Raw genomic sequence first — 14,798 nt, 5'->3', positions numbered from 1 at the left:
GGGCACAGTGTCTGCTCCCCAAATCCCTCGATCTTGACTTGGAGGGAGCCCTCTTTGGGGGGAGCAGAGATTCCAGGGCCCGTTCGATCCTTGGCCCCTCTATTGCAAGCAGCCAGTGAGGGTGCCAGCGGAGATGGTGGGTGTAGTAAGATGAGGCCCTGAAATATAAACTCTTGTGTCAGAGGCCTAGTCTGAGGCCTGAAGCCTGAACCAAAGTACTTCCAGGCATTGCTAAGCAAAAGCTGGGCTGTGAGCCAGAGGCAGGCCCCGCTCACAGAACTTAGCGAGAAGAGGGTTGTTAGAAGCAGGTGCGTTCACACATAAGGGCAACTTGTGCCAAGATGGCACCTGGACAGACTGATACAAGGACACTCCATAGACATAACAAGGAACAGGCAGGTGCATCTTACAGACAGGACAGCATGATGGATAGATCTGTATGTCTGGAACAACATGATCAAAGAGGGAGACAGCACCCTAATGAGCCAAGGGGCTGTACCTCAATACGTCAATAGGGATGAGTGATCTGTATAAAAGTAGGGCCCGGAGTGCGCGTCTTTGGCCAGCCTAGGGGCAGTGGAGAGTCCCGTCACTGACTGAGCCGGTCCATTGTCAGGGGGCACAAATTCGTAGTATGTCTTGTAGAGTCTACGGGAAAGTATTACTGTGCTTCGTTTGACCATAAACCTGGCTCGGGTTCCTTCGTACCTTACTAGAGTCTGTGTCTTTGGGGGTTCTCTCGGGGTCTGCTGGGTCAGCGATCTGCGCAGAGCCGGGGCAGCACACCGAGGGAACACGCACGCAGCCGACTGTTATCATCATCGCACAAGAGCAGAGCACCGCACCGGTAGTTACTGACAACAGGGGGTGATTGTGCCATGGGTTTCTGCCCACCAGGAGCTGAACGGGTACCAGCAGCTGAGGCCATCTGGACCACGCCCAACTGGCTGCCATGTGGGCCAGGGGGGAGAATCAACGTGTCCGAATACACAGAGACAGCCCCGACCAGGTGTGGCATGAGAGCGCGGGGCCCAGACCCACTTGCAGTGAGCGAGGGCTGGAGCAGAGGATGCAGGGAAAGAAGCGGATGATGGAAACCAAGGCAATGAAGCGGCCGGAGGCACGTCGGTCTGTGCCAGGCAGCAAAACGCCCAGGCTCTGCCAGGGAACGAGAGACGTGGGAGGCCTGCTTGGGCCCAGCTGCAGGGCAGGGCGTTCTTGGCAAGGCCTAGCCCAGTCTCTCTCACACACACGGAGATTTAGCTCTTTGCCTTTCAAACAGCCCCGCGTGTCTGGGTCAAACAGGTACAAACAGGCTCTTGGAAAGGGAAGGGCGGGACGTGGGCAGCACTGGTTTCCCATCCAGGGGGCCGTGCTGCCCTCGGCTGTCTCTGGGGGCTGCCTGCTGTGCAGGTCAGCGTGGACCCAGGTCCTAACAGCGAGCGGGGATCCCAGCCGCTCTGCTCAGGCAGGACGTCCCGGGAGGGGTGCGGGGGGTCGGGCTCCCTGCCGGGATCGCCGGCTGAATCTCCCAGGGGGATGCTAGTGACAGGCCTTGGGATGCGCCTCCGGCCAGCTGGCACGTTCACTCAGCACTGCAGAGACCTCCCCTCCCCGTCCCAGCTGGGCCAGCATCCCGTAGGGCAGGGCTGCGGGTGGGGCTGGCTTAGACACCCGGTGGCCCCGGTAAGCCTGGGGGCCCACGCACACCGGGGTCTCCCTTTGGACCTGGTGGGCCAAGCTGGCCTGGAGACCCTGGCTTCCCTGGGATCCCTGGCTTCCCTCGCGGCCCTGCTGGCCCCACCGGCCCCGGAGCTCCCTCCGGCCCCTGAGGGCCTATGTCGCCTTTCAGGCCCATCTGTCCTTTGAGGCCAGCTTGCCCAAAGCTGCCCTTAGCGCCTTTAAAGCCCGGCACGCCCTTCACGCCGATCGGTCCCCTCTCGCCTTGAGGGCCTGGGATGCCTGGAGGTCCTCTGGAGCCCTGCGGGCCGGGAGAGCCCAGGCCCCCGGCGTCGCCCTTCTCCCCCTTGCTTCCTGCAGGCCCCTTCACTCCCACGTCGCCTTTGAGTCCTCTGGGTCCAGGGAGGCCAGGCACACCTTGGGGGAAAGGATCAAGTGGTGAGCACAGAGCATTGTTAACCAGTGTTACTTTGGTTACAGTAACCAGGGAACGGGAGAGGAACAGGTGGGGAGCGCAGAGCATTGTTAACCGGTGTTACCTTGGTTACAGTATCCAGGCAACAGGAGAGGAATAGGTGGGGAGTGCAGAGCATCGTTAACCAGTGTTACCTTGGTTACAGTAACCAGGGAACGGGAGAGGAACAGGTGGGGAGTGCAGAGCATCATTAACCAGTGTTACCTTGGTTACAGTATCTAGACAATGGGAGAGGAACAGGTGGTGAGCACAGAGCATTGTTAACCAGTGTTACCGTTGTTACAGTAATCAGGGAACGGGAGAGGAACAGGTGGGGAGTGCAGAGCATTGTTAACCAGTGTTACCTTGGTTACAGTATCCAGGCAACAGGAGAGGAATAGGTGGGGAGTGCAGAGCATCATTAACCAGTGTTACCTTGGTTACAGTAACCAGGCAACGGGAGAGGAACAGGTGAGGAGCACAGCACATCGTTAACCAGTGTTACCTTGGTTACAGTGGGAGCCTGAGTGGTCCTCCTGCCCTGCAGGGGACATGCCACTGGATAGCATGGAGCTCGGCAGCTGGAGACCCCTCCCACCCCCAGGCAGGTGACACATTAAGGCCACAAAGAACCAAGGTCCGCTGACACCTGCCCACACAGTCCCGGGGCACTAGGGTGACTAGACGTCCCGATTTGATAGGGACAGTCCCGATTTTTGGGTCTTTTTCTTATATAGGCTCCTATTACCCCCCCACCCCCTGTCCCGATTTTTCACACTTGCTGCCTGGTCACCCTACGGGGCACCAATCACGTGGGAGATGCCTACCCCGTCCTAACCCTGCTCAGTGTCACGGGGGAGGGGCAGCCCAGCCAGCGCGCCCGGGGAGGGCAGCATCGTTCCTGCCCCTGCTCCCTGCCCCAGGGTTCGGAGAGCGGCTTGACCCTCTGCCGGAATCGCTGGGGTTAATCGTCCAGCTCCCAGGGAGCGGCTGGTGTCCGAGGAATTGTCCGATCTCCGCTGGGGGAGGCTGCTGTGGAATTGACTGGCAGCACCGGGGGACCACGTGGAGAATTCCACCAGCGGGAGCCAAGGGCAGGCGCCGGGTGCCCATCCCCTGCCAGCGCCTCCTGTTTACCCTCCCTGCCCACTAGAGATGCCGTCATGTGTTGACTCCAGCGGCCCGGCCCGCAGAGGGACACACAGCTAGGCACTGTCTGAGGCCAGGGGCTTTGTGGGAGGAGCTGCACCCGCTGCCTGGCCCTGCCAGATCCACAGCTCGCTGTGCATTGCTCCCTTTTTCCATGGCAGCCAGGAGAGCGGGGTGTGTTTGTGCCAGGGAGGCTTCCTGCTCTTGGGAAGCTGGGATTAACCCCTGCTCCCCCTTCACCTCTAAGCAATAGACTCACGCTCTGTCTCTGGACTGCAACATGTTGCTAGAGGGGGGTTAGCTAACATGGGATGTCAATAGGCGGTTCCCCGGTGCGTTTCATGGCTGGCGCACCCGGGCATCCTGTCCAAATTCCAGCGTGGGCAATGTTCTCCCTTTCTGTACTCCCTCCTGCAGCTTTCTCTTGCCCTTGCTGCGGTGTGTTGCCAACCAGCTGCTGTGCTCCATCCCAGAGGTGGCTGCATTTCAGTGGTCGCCAGCTAAAGTCATTCCTGTGCCCTGACTTTCGCCCAGCAGGTTCCCAAAGCGGTTTCCAAAAGGCACCCAGGCTCACCGCACACACACCAGCCTCTGTAGGCGAGCGGGGGCTGGCTCGGCAGCAGGGGGAGGCAGGAGAGCTGGGGCAGGGAACGGGGATCATGCGACAGCTGGGAGGCGGGGGCTGGAAGTCTCTGCAAGCGCAGCTGGGGGAAGAGGGACTAGGCTGGGGAAGGTCTGAGGTGGGAGACTGGGCCTAGGCACTTCTCCGGTGGGGGTGGGGGCAGGAGATGGGGAGGGAGGGTCTGTAGCTGCAGTGTGTGTGGGGGGATATTGATGATAGTGTTATTTCTAGCACCCCAGTGCGGGTCAGACCCCTCTCATCCCAGAGCAAGACACCACAGACCTGAAATGGGCCCTGGCTTCAGAATTCAGAGCTGGGTTTCAAACCCACATAGATCTAGGTCTGGGCTCGGAACAGAACCTCCGGCCCTGACAAGATTGCCCCGTCCTGGTCTCCTGGGGTCACACCCAGCTGTGTTAACACGCGCCCCTTCTCCATGTGCTACACAGCCCTGGGAAACGCAAACCCCACTTCCACTTGCTTGTATTGTCGCCAAGGTACCTGTCAGTGTGCTGGAAACCTGTGCAGGTATCTCCCTCCTGCTGCAGGTGAGCAGCCCTCAGCCTCCACCTTCCTCGCGCCCACTCCCGGCCCCCAGGCAGCCCAGAGGAGCTGCTCCGGGTGGCAATGCTGGGGACCCCAAAGCACACAGCTCTGGGGGGCGGGGACCCTGCTCACAGCACTGCTGTCCCTCTTATAACGGGACTGAAATGCTGCTGGAGGAGATGCGACCATCACCGTATTCCGTAACCAGGCTCCCAGCTCAGAGACGGGAAAACGGGCCCTTGCTGGTTTCGGAGCTGTCCCGGCGCCCGAGCCCTGCCATCAGGATCGGCCCTGAAGACATGGATTCAGCGGCCAATGAATTTACAGGGCATGGCTTCTGATCCAGGCCTGGCACTACCACCCCCTCCCCAAAGGATTTCCAGTCTCTAATAAGCAATAACGTAGTGAAATGAGCTGCTGGGCCTCCAGCAGTTTCTAGTGGACGGGTGTTCCCCAGACCCTCCTGTAGCAGGGTGCTGGGCTATCAGGCTGGAAGTCAGAAGGCACATGCTAGGCTCATGCATGTCACCTCCAGGAAACTAGATCTAAGGTGCCCTGTGTCACAGGCAGAGGCTGCAGAGACCCGGAGAAAGGGAAAAGGCTCTGGATGTGGGTCCAGTGAATGGCCCTGGGCAAGGACAGAACATGTCTGGGGTCACCCCAAATGACACGTCTCTGCGGCCGTTAGCTGGTTCGGAAGTAGGTTTCCTTCTCTGCTAAGCCCTGTCCCTGGCCACCCCCAGCCCCTCTTCTCTGTTGTAAATGCTCCGTGCAGAAGAAAGTGGCTATGACTAGATATCTCCTGAGTCCCCGCCAGTCAGCGACAAGGGTGTGACACATGCCAGCCATTTCAGAACCAGCTAACGCTGGCCAAGACAGGTCAATGCCAAAGGGGATGTGACCTGCACCGTTTGAGTCTGGGTGCTTTCACCATGGTGCGCAGAAGGGGAAACTGAGGCAGCAGACAGGTGACCTGAAGTGGGGAGCTGACTCTAGTACATGTCTGAACTGGAGGTTTCTGACTGCAGACACAGGTTTTTGGGTGGTTCTCAGGCCAGTGATTCTGCCACTAAAATTTCAGGGTGTAGATTTCAAAAGCGATAAGTGCGGGACATGAGATACCTTAAAGGGGCTGCTTTCCCGCGGGCGGGGGCTCAGCGCTTTCGGCAAATCAGGTCCCAGATCAGGTCTCCAGCTGCTGTGATCCGCTCAGCCCAGGGCAGTCGGGGTTACAGCTGTTGGTGTGGTGTGTGCCACACGTACGGGACGCCAGCTGAGAGGGAAACCTCAGCCTGCCAGCTACTTATTGACAACCGGACTGGTGTTCACACATCACACAGCACCCCTCCTCCCTGCCACACTCCCATCCACCCTCACCCACATCCACCAACTCCCATCCACACATCGTAACACACCCACACATCACAATGCACAGCCGTCCCCCACCCCCACACACCACACTCCCATCCACCCACACCCACATCCACCAACTCCCATCCACACATCGTAACACACCCACACATCACAACGCACAGCTGTCTCCCACACCCACACATCACAGATCCAATCCATCCACACCCACATCCACCAACTCCCATCCACACATCGTAACACACACCCACACATCACAACGCACAGCCGTCCCCCACCCCCACAAATCACAGCACCCCTCCTCCCACCACACTCCCATCCATCCACACCCACATCCACCAACTCCCATCCACACATTGTAACACACACCCACACATCACAACGCACAGCCGTCCCCCACCCCCACACATCACAGCACCCTGGGGTTAGTGTTGTCCTCAGGGCATTTCAAGCAGCTGCAGTGGGAGTGAGGGCCTCTGGCTAGCCACAGAACGGGGGGGGGGGGTGGGATTCCATGCAAGCCGTCCCCACGCTACCCCATGCTGGCACGCCCCAGCCCCAACCAGCAGCAACCCCCTGTCATGCGGAGGGAGAAACAAGTGGCCCATTGAATACATAGCCTGTGTATGAGGGTGTGGGAGGAGGAGAGTGTTGGGTGTGCTGTGATGTATGTGTGTGTTGTGATGTGTGGGTGGATGTATGTGGGTGTGGGGAGGTGTTGTGTGTCTGATGATGTATGAGTGTGGGTGGGTGTGGAGAGAAGGGGGTTCAGTATGTTTAGGGGTGCGTTGTGATCTGTGTGTTACGGTGTGTGGATAAGTGTGTGTGTTGAAGGGAGAGTGGGTTGGGTGTGAAGGGATGTGTTGTGATGTGTGTGTGTGTGTGTGTGTTATGTGTGGGTGGGTGTGGGAGGAGAATTGTGTAGGGGGGATGCGTTTTGATGTGTGTGTTACAGTGTGTGGGTGAGTGTATGTGGGTGTGGAGGAGAGAGGGTGCGTGGGTGTGGGGGATGTGTTGTGATGTGTGTGTGCGCTACAGTGTGTGGATGACTGTATATGGGTGTAGAGTGGAGGGGGTGTTGGAGGTGCATTGTGATGTGTGTGTGTGTGTGTGTGTGACACACACGAAGAAAGATGACACTACAGACACTACAGAAAGGATGTGGACAAATTGGAGAGAGTCCAGTGGAGGACAACGAAAATGATCAGGGGGCTGGAGCACATGACTTCTGAGGAGAGGCTGAGGGAACTGGGGTTATTGAGTCTGCAGAAGAGAAGAGTGAGGGGGGATTTGATAGCAGCCTTCAACTACCTGAAAGGGGGTTCCAAAGAGGATGGAGCTCGGCTGTTCTCAGTGGTAGCAGACGACAAAACAAGGAGTAATGGTCTCAAGTTGCAGTGGGGGAGGTCTAGGTTGGATATTAGGAAACACTATTTCACTAGGAGGGTGGTGAAGCACTGGAATGGGTTCCCTAGGGAGGTGGTGGAATCTCCTTCCTTAGAGGTTTTTAAGGCCCGGCTTGACAAAGTCCTGGCTGGGATGATTTAGTTGGGGATTGGTCCTGCTTTGAGCAGGGGGTTGGACTAGATACCTCCTGAGGTCCCTTCCAACCCTGAGATTCTATGATTCTATTCTATGACATGTGAACTCAGCCCTGTTTTCACCAGGGAGCTGGCAGGTCATGGCTTCCTCCTCAACTGGTATCTCCTAGGTGTGGCACCCACAGCAGCAGCAGCGGTAACCCCAGCTGCCTGGGGCTGAGCGCATCACAGCGGTTAGCCCCGATGGAGACACCATAGAGGGGCCTGCAATGCTGCAAGCACTGAGCCCCCTCCCCATCATTGAAAACCAGGCCCTTTCAAGTGTCTCATATCAAGCACCAAAGATCACTCATCGCTTCTGAAATCACAGCCCTGAGATTTTTTGTGGCAGAACCAGCGGCCCAAGATACCTCCAAAAGCCCCTGTCTGCAGCCAAAATCCTCCAGTTCAGACACATACACCCTCCTCGCTTTGGGTCACCGGTCTGCTGCCTCAGTTTCCCCTCTGGGCTCCCTGGTGAATGCACACACACTCACGTGGGTCACTACCACAGAAGAGCTTTATGAGCTTGCTACTTCTTCCACCCAAGGGCCCTGGTCCTTTACCGCTGGCAGTCCCTGGTTCAAGCCCCGGACAGGATGTACCCACATGCAACTCACCTCGTAAGATGGTGACGTTGCGCAGAATCTCCCCGTGCCTCACGTCCACCACTTTCATTTCCTCCATGATCATGGACAGGTTCCGGATGTCGAAGTCCAGCCGGGCGCTGAGCAGGCTGAACCGCTCCCGCAGCAGGTCCGTGGTGCCCAGCATCAGGCTGACAGACTTGTTCAGGTAATACAGCTCCTCGGCGTGGGAGTGGAAGCCCAAGGTGCAGGAGAGCCGCACGTCGTCCAGGTACTTGAGCATGCTGTGCACGTGGCTGTCCGTGGCGTTGATGTTGGTGAAGATGGTGCTGATCTCGATCTCGTGCGAGGTCATGCGCCCCTCCAGGGTCTCGAACTGCTCCGCCGTCCGGTTCTGTGTGTACCTGGTGTGGTACTGCAGGTCGTGCACGTTCTCCTCGTGGTCGTCCAGGAAGGAGGAGATATTATCCAGCTGCAGCTGGAGCCCCATCACCTGCAGCACCAGGTCATGCATGCCTTCCGCGTTCTGGCTGATCCTCTGCGAGGCCAAGCTCATGCTGGCCTGGATGCTCTTCACCAGCTCGCTGGTCTTGGACGAGGTGGCCCTCAGGTTCCCGAAGAGCCGGGTGTAGTTCTGCCACTCGGTCACCATCTTCTGCAGAGTCAGCGTCTCCTCGTCCGTCTTCCGCTGGATGGCCTGGATCCACTCCGAGGTCTGCCCCACCGTGAAGTTCATCTGCTCCACCACCGCCTTGACGTCGTACCGCTCCTGCAGCAGCCCCTTCAGGGAGTCATCCAGCGCCGAGGTGGCCGCCTGCCAGCCTCTCACCTGGGCTAGGAAATGCCCCAAGGTTTGGTTGACCTGCCGGATGGAGAACGAGCAGCCGTCCATCTCACTGGTGATCTTGCTGCTGGTGGATGAGAGCTGCTGGTACCCCTGCGAGGTCCGGTCCAGCAGGATCTCCTGGACCAAGAGCATCTTCTGAATCTCCTCCAGTTCTTCCTGCAACTTGCTTATCTCCTGCCCCAGCTGCCCTGTGTCATGGCAGAAGGAGCAGTTCCCCGAGGATTTCTGATCTGAATGAGAGATACATAGCTCCGTCATGCTGTGTGCCAAGCAATGACGCACGAGTCAGCTGTGGAGAATGGACACGTTCCCCCTTGGACTAGACCCCGGGGTCTGCGAGGCTCTCTCCACAACACGTTCTTCTCCCCATGTGCTCTGGGATTATTCCTAATAGTTGGACACAGGTACTGCTAAGCTACATGTGGGCGAACTGCAGATCTCTCCAGCGGGGGAGGCCCAAGAACCAGGATTGCCTGGGTTCTCAGTCATCCCCACTCTGACACTGACTCCCTGCACAGGCTTGGGCAAGTCACCTAGTTGCTATGTACCTCAGTTTCCCCCACATGTAAAACAAGGATAGTGATACTTAACTTGCCTTTGGAACACACTTTCCCATCGACCCATAGAGTGTTCTCAGGATTATTATGATCCAGCTTTCCCATGTTTCCTACAGGAACTTGTACAAGGATATTGTAGGAGAGATGTAGGCCTTTCCTCGTCCCCTCCGGACTTCCTCTTAGTTCTTCCTCCAGTCAGGATAGAGGTTCACACTGAAGGCTCTGTGAGACCATCCCTGCAGCAGCCCTCTTCCATCTGCTAGAGCAAACAGCAGCTTCCCCTGACCACCAAACCCCCTAATCCCATCCAACTAGTGACCCCGCAAAATCCCTACTCTGCTGCCTGAGGGATCGCAGCCCATGGTCAGGAGATATAATGGGGCCAGTGCTCCATGGGGATCAGAACACTCACCGAGCTCCTGGAGGTTCTCCTGGACAGACACGATCTTCTTCTCGTAGTAAGTCTGGGCCGAGCTGATGTCATCAGCTATGGAATTGACCTTCTTAAAGACTGCGGGGAAGAGAGAGATGGGAATATGGGGGATGGTCTGTGCTTTCAGCTCTTCTAGGTTAAGTGAGTGAATAATGATACTTTTCTGGAAACCAAACTGTCTGAAACGGATCCTCTTCCAATAGAAAGAGCTGTTAGTCGGTTTTAGCATTAGCAGACATTTTGGGCCAGATCCCCAGCTGGTAGAAACTGATTAAGCTCCGCTGAACTCAATGGGGCCAGATCCCTATCTGGTGTAAATAAGCACAGCTCCATTTAAATCAATGGGGTCAGATGCCCAGCTGGCATACATTTCCACCAGCTAAAGTCCTGACCTTTCATCTTTTGAATATATAAGAAATGGAAGAAAGTGGAAGTTGAGAGTAATGAAAATAAATCAGAAGCTAGGTATTGTAGAACAATGATAAGAGATGCAAAGGAACACGTGGAGAAATCCATGGCCTGCAGAGTTAAGGACAATGAGTTTTCTTGTTCCTAATATACTTAGATTCTATGATTCTATGATTCTAAGTATATTAGGAACAACAAAAATCCTGACAATGGTATTGGTCCATTACTAGATGGAAATGTTAGAACTGTCAATAGTAATGTAAAAAAGGTAAAAGTGTTCAATAAATATTTCTATTCTGTATTTGGGGAAAAAAGCAGATAATGCAGTCTCAATATATGATGATGATAACACTCTTTCCATTCCACTAGTATCTCAGGAAGATGTTAAACAGCAGCTACAAAAGTTTCACATTTTTAAATCAGTGGGTCCAAGAGTTTTAAAAGAGTTGGCTGAGGAGCTCGCTGGACCACTAATGTAGATTTTCAATAAGTCTTGGAACACTGAGGAAGTTTTACCCAATAGCTAAAAAGGGTAAATGGGATGACCCGGGTATTTATAAGCCAGTTACCCTGACTAATTCCAGGGAAGACAATGGAGCAGCTAATATGAGACTCGATTAATAAAAAAATAAAAGAGGGTAATGTAATTAATGCCAATCAGCATGGGTTTACGGAAAATAGATCCTGTCAAGCTAACCTGATATCTTTTTGTGATGAGATTAAGAACAGAGATCATAAGAACTACCATATTAGGTCAGACCTATGGTCCATCTAGCCCAGTATTCTGTCTTCTGATAGTGACCAATGCCAAACGCTTCAGGGGAAATTAACAGACCAGGGCAATTATTGAGTGATCCATCATCCAGTCCCAGCTACTGGCAGTTGGAGGTTTAGGGACACCCAGAGCATGGGACTACCCCCTGACTATTTTGACTAACAGCCACTGATGGTCCTATCCTCCATAAATGTATCATCTAAGGCTTTGGCTACACTTAGCACTTCAAAGCGCTACCGTGGTAGCGCTGCTGCGGCAGCGCTTTGAAGCGCTAAGTGTAGTCAAAGCACCAGCGCTGGGAGAAAGCTCTCCCAGCGCTGTCCGTACTCCACCTCCCTGTGGGGAATAACGGACACAAAGCGCTGGGGCTTTGACCACACTGGCGCTTTGCAGCGCCGCAATTTGCAGCGCTGGAGAGGGTGTGTTTTCACACCCTGCTGCAGCGCTGCAAATTTGTAAGTGTAGCCAAACCCTAATTCTTTTTTTAACCCAGTTATACTTCTGGCCTTCACAACATCCTCTGGCATTGAGTTCCACATGTTGGCTGTGCGTTATGTGAAGAAATACTTCCTTTTGTTTGTTTTAAGCCTGCTGCCTGTTCATTTCATTGGGGGACCCCTGGCTTTTGTGTTCCATAAAGGAGTAAATAACACTTCATTACTCACTTTCTCCACATCAGTCATCATTTTATAGCCCTCTAGCATATCCTCCCTTAGTCATCTCTATTCTAAGTCCCAGTCTTCTGCATATGGAAACTGTTACTTACCCACAATCATTTTTTTGGCCTTCTCTGTACTTTCCCCAATTCTAATATATCTTTTTTGAGACGGGGCAACCAGAAATGGATACAGTATTTGAGATGTGGGTGTACCACAAACTTATATACTAGCATTATGATATTTTCTGTCTTATTATCTATTCCTTTCTTAATGGTTCCTAACATTCTGTGAGCTTTCTTGACTGCCGCTGCACATTGAACGGATGTTTTCAGAGAACTAACCACGACTCTGTCATAAACATACAGCGAAGGGTAGCATAAAATCCCTCCTTTACCTGTACGGGGTTAAGAAGCTCAAATAACCTGGTTGGCACCTGACCAAAAGGACCAATAAGGGAAGAAGATACTTTCAAATCTGTGGGGGGAGATTTTGTTTGTGCTTCTCTTTGTTGTTCTCTCCAGGACAGAGAGGGACCAGGGCAGGAAAAACCATCTCCTAAAACCCTACCTGAAATAAGCATCCAAGATTACAAAAAATTGTAAGTAATAGCAAGGAAATGCGTTAGCTTATCTTTTGTTTTAGCTTGTGAATTTCCCCTATGCTAAGAGGGAGGTTTATTCCTGTTTTTTGTAACTTTGAAGTTTTGCCTAGAGGGGAATCCTCTGTGTTTTAAATCTTATTACCCTGTAAAATTAGCTTCCATCCTGATTTTACAGAGATGCTGCTTTTACTTTTTTCTTTATAATAAAGTTCTGCTTTTAAGAACCTGATTGGTTTTTGGTGTCCTAAAAACCCAAGGGTCTGATCTGTGCTCACATTGTTTACACATTTGGTTGGTATATTATTCTCAAGCCTTTCCCGGAAAGGGGGTGAAGGGCCTTGGGGGGGATATTTTGGGGAAACAGGAACTCCAAGTGGTCCTTTTCCTGAATCTTTGTCTAACTCACTTGGTGGTGGCAGCAATACCGTCCAAGGACAAGGAAGAATTTGTGCCTTGGGGAAGTTTTTAACCTAAGCTGGTTAAATAAGCTTAGGTTAAAAATAAGCTTAGGGGGGTCTTTCATGCAGGTCCTCACATCTGTACCCCAGAGTTCAGAGTGGGGAGGGAACCCTGACAGACTCCAACAGCTTTTTCTTGAGTGGGAACAGATCATTTAGACTCCATCATTTTGTATGTATAGTTGGGATTATGTTTTCCAATGTACATTACTTTGCACTCACAAGTTTGGCTGAGAAAGGTAATAGCGTGGATGTAATAGACTTCTGTAAGGCATTTGACTTGGTACCCCCCCATTTTGATTAAAAAAGTAAAACAATATAAAATGAACATGGCACATATTAAATGGATTAAAAACTGGCTAACTGATAGGTCTCAAAATGTAATTGTTAATGGGGAATCTTCACTTCGAGCAGGTGTATTTCTAGTGTGGTCTTGCAAAAATCAGTTCTTGGCCCTTCACTATTTTACATTTTTATCCATGCTCTGGAAGAAAACATAGAATCATCACTTATAAAGTTTGCAGATGACACTAAAATTGGGAGAGGGGTAAATAATGAAGAGGACAGGTCACTGCCACAGAGCGATCTGGATAGCTTGCTGCACCAAGCACACGCAAACGATATGCGTTTTAGAAGGGCTGAATGTAAATGTCTACACGCAGGAACAAAGACTGTAGGACACATTACATGACAGGGGACTCTATCCTGGGAAGCAGAGACGCTGAAAAAGATTTTGGGCTTGTAGTGGATCATCAGCTGAACAGGAGCTCCCAGTGAGATGCTGTGGCCAGAAGAGATCCTTGGATTCTTAAAGAGGGGATCTTGAGCAGGAGCAGAGAGGAGATTTTACCTCTGGTACGACCGCTGCTGGAATCCTATGTCCAGCACTGGTGACCACAATTCAAGAAGAATGTTGATAAATTGGAGAGGGGTCAGAGAAGAGCCACAAGAATGATTAAAGGATTAGAAACCTGCCTTTTAGTGACAGCCTCAAGAACTCAATCTATTTAGTTTAACAAAGAGAAGATTAAGGGGTCACTTGATCACAGGCTGTAAGTACCTATGTGGGGAAAACATATTTAATCATGGGGTCTTCAGTGTAGCAGACAAAGATCTAACAAGATTCAATGGCTGGAAATTGAAGCTAGACAAATTCAGATTTGAGATAACTGTAATTTTTTAACAGGGAGGGTAATTAACCACTGGAACAACTTCCCAAGGGGTCATGGTGGATTCTCCATCACTGACAATTTATAAATCAAGCCTGGATGTTTTCCTAATAGATCTGCTCTCGGAATTATCGGGGGGCAGGTCTCTGGCCTGTGTTACCCAGGAGGTCAGACTAGATGATCGCAATGGTCCTTGGAATCTATGGCCTCTCCCCTTGTTGCTTTGTTCATTAGGGTCCCGACCTTGCCAGGTGCATAGAGCTCCCTCAAGGAAACTATCCCTTCCTGACCCCTGCAGGTGATCAGCGGAAGCTCTGAAGCATGAGAATCTGCCTAACCCTAAACCTGGGGCAGATTCTTCCTCTCCCCTCTGCCTCTCTTACCGTGTGTCTATAGTATGGCTAAGGCAGGTCTGACCCTGCAATCGGATCAGCCACTGGGGATGGGCACCGGGATCTGCGCAGCTGAGCACAGACATGATCCCGACCACGTCCCTGGTAAGACAGAGCAGGGTGGGGGGTGAATATTGGCCCCCGGAGGCAGGAGCCATTTCCGTGCTGCTTAAACTTTCCAGTGTGGGCGGCGGCAGCTTCCCATTCATCTCCCTCTATTGATTTCCTCCCAGATGTAATTTACAAGCGACGAACATGCCCAGTGAATGACTATTTGTAATGGGCGCTGAACGCGCGGGAAACCTTCCAAGGCGCTGGAGCGGCGGCCATTGCTGGAGCATAACAAGGGGAGGAGAAAGCAGAGCCAGCATTGGAAAGGGTTTGCTCGAATCCTTCGGGTGGGTGGGATTCGACAGGGCTGCACACTCAGCCGGGGGGAGCTGCGAGGAAGTCGATGGCGCTCAGCCACTTTGCACCAGCTGGGGGTCTGGCCCATGGATGCTATTTGTA

At 53.1% G+C, this 14,798-nt stretch overlaps 1 protein-coding gene across 3 annotated transcripts in view; it reads right to left on the bottom strand.

The window, feature by feature from the left end:
* Positions 1-389: 389 nt before the first annotated feature.
* Positions 390-14,798, bottom strand: part of SCARA3 (scavenger receptor class A member 3) — a 30,969-nt gene continuing 16,560 nt past the window's right edge. For all 3 annotated transcript variants that reach the window (XM_045011813.1, XM_045011814.1, XM_045011812.1), the window contains 3 exons: positions 9,806-9,904; positions 8,023-9,066; positions 390-2,097 (listed from right to left, as the gene is read on the bottom strand). In XM_045011813.1, coding sequence (XP_044867748.1) covers positions 1,667-2,097; positions 8,023-9,066; positions 9,806-9,904 — 1,574 coding nt within the window. In that variant the 3' untranslated portion in view covers positions 390-1,666. The remainder of the gene's footprint in view (positions 2,098-8,022; positions 9,067-9,805; positions 9,905-14,798) is intronic.

Source organism: Mauremys mutica, chromosome 3 (genome assembly GCF_020497125.1).
Source record: "Mauremys mutica isolate MM-2020 ecotype Southern chromosome 3, ASM2049712v1, whole genome shotgun sequence".
Taxonomy (NCBI): domain Eukaryota; kingdom Metazoa; phylum Chordata; order Testudines; family Geoemydidae; genus Mauremys; species Mauremys mutica.
Note: the sequence above shows the minus strand (reverse complement) of the source record. Positions and strands in the feature narration are given on the sequence as shown.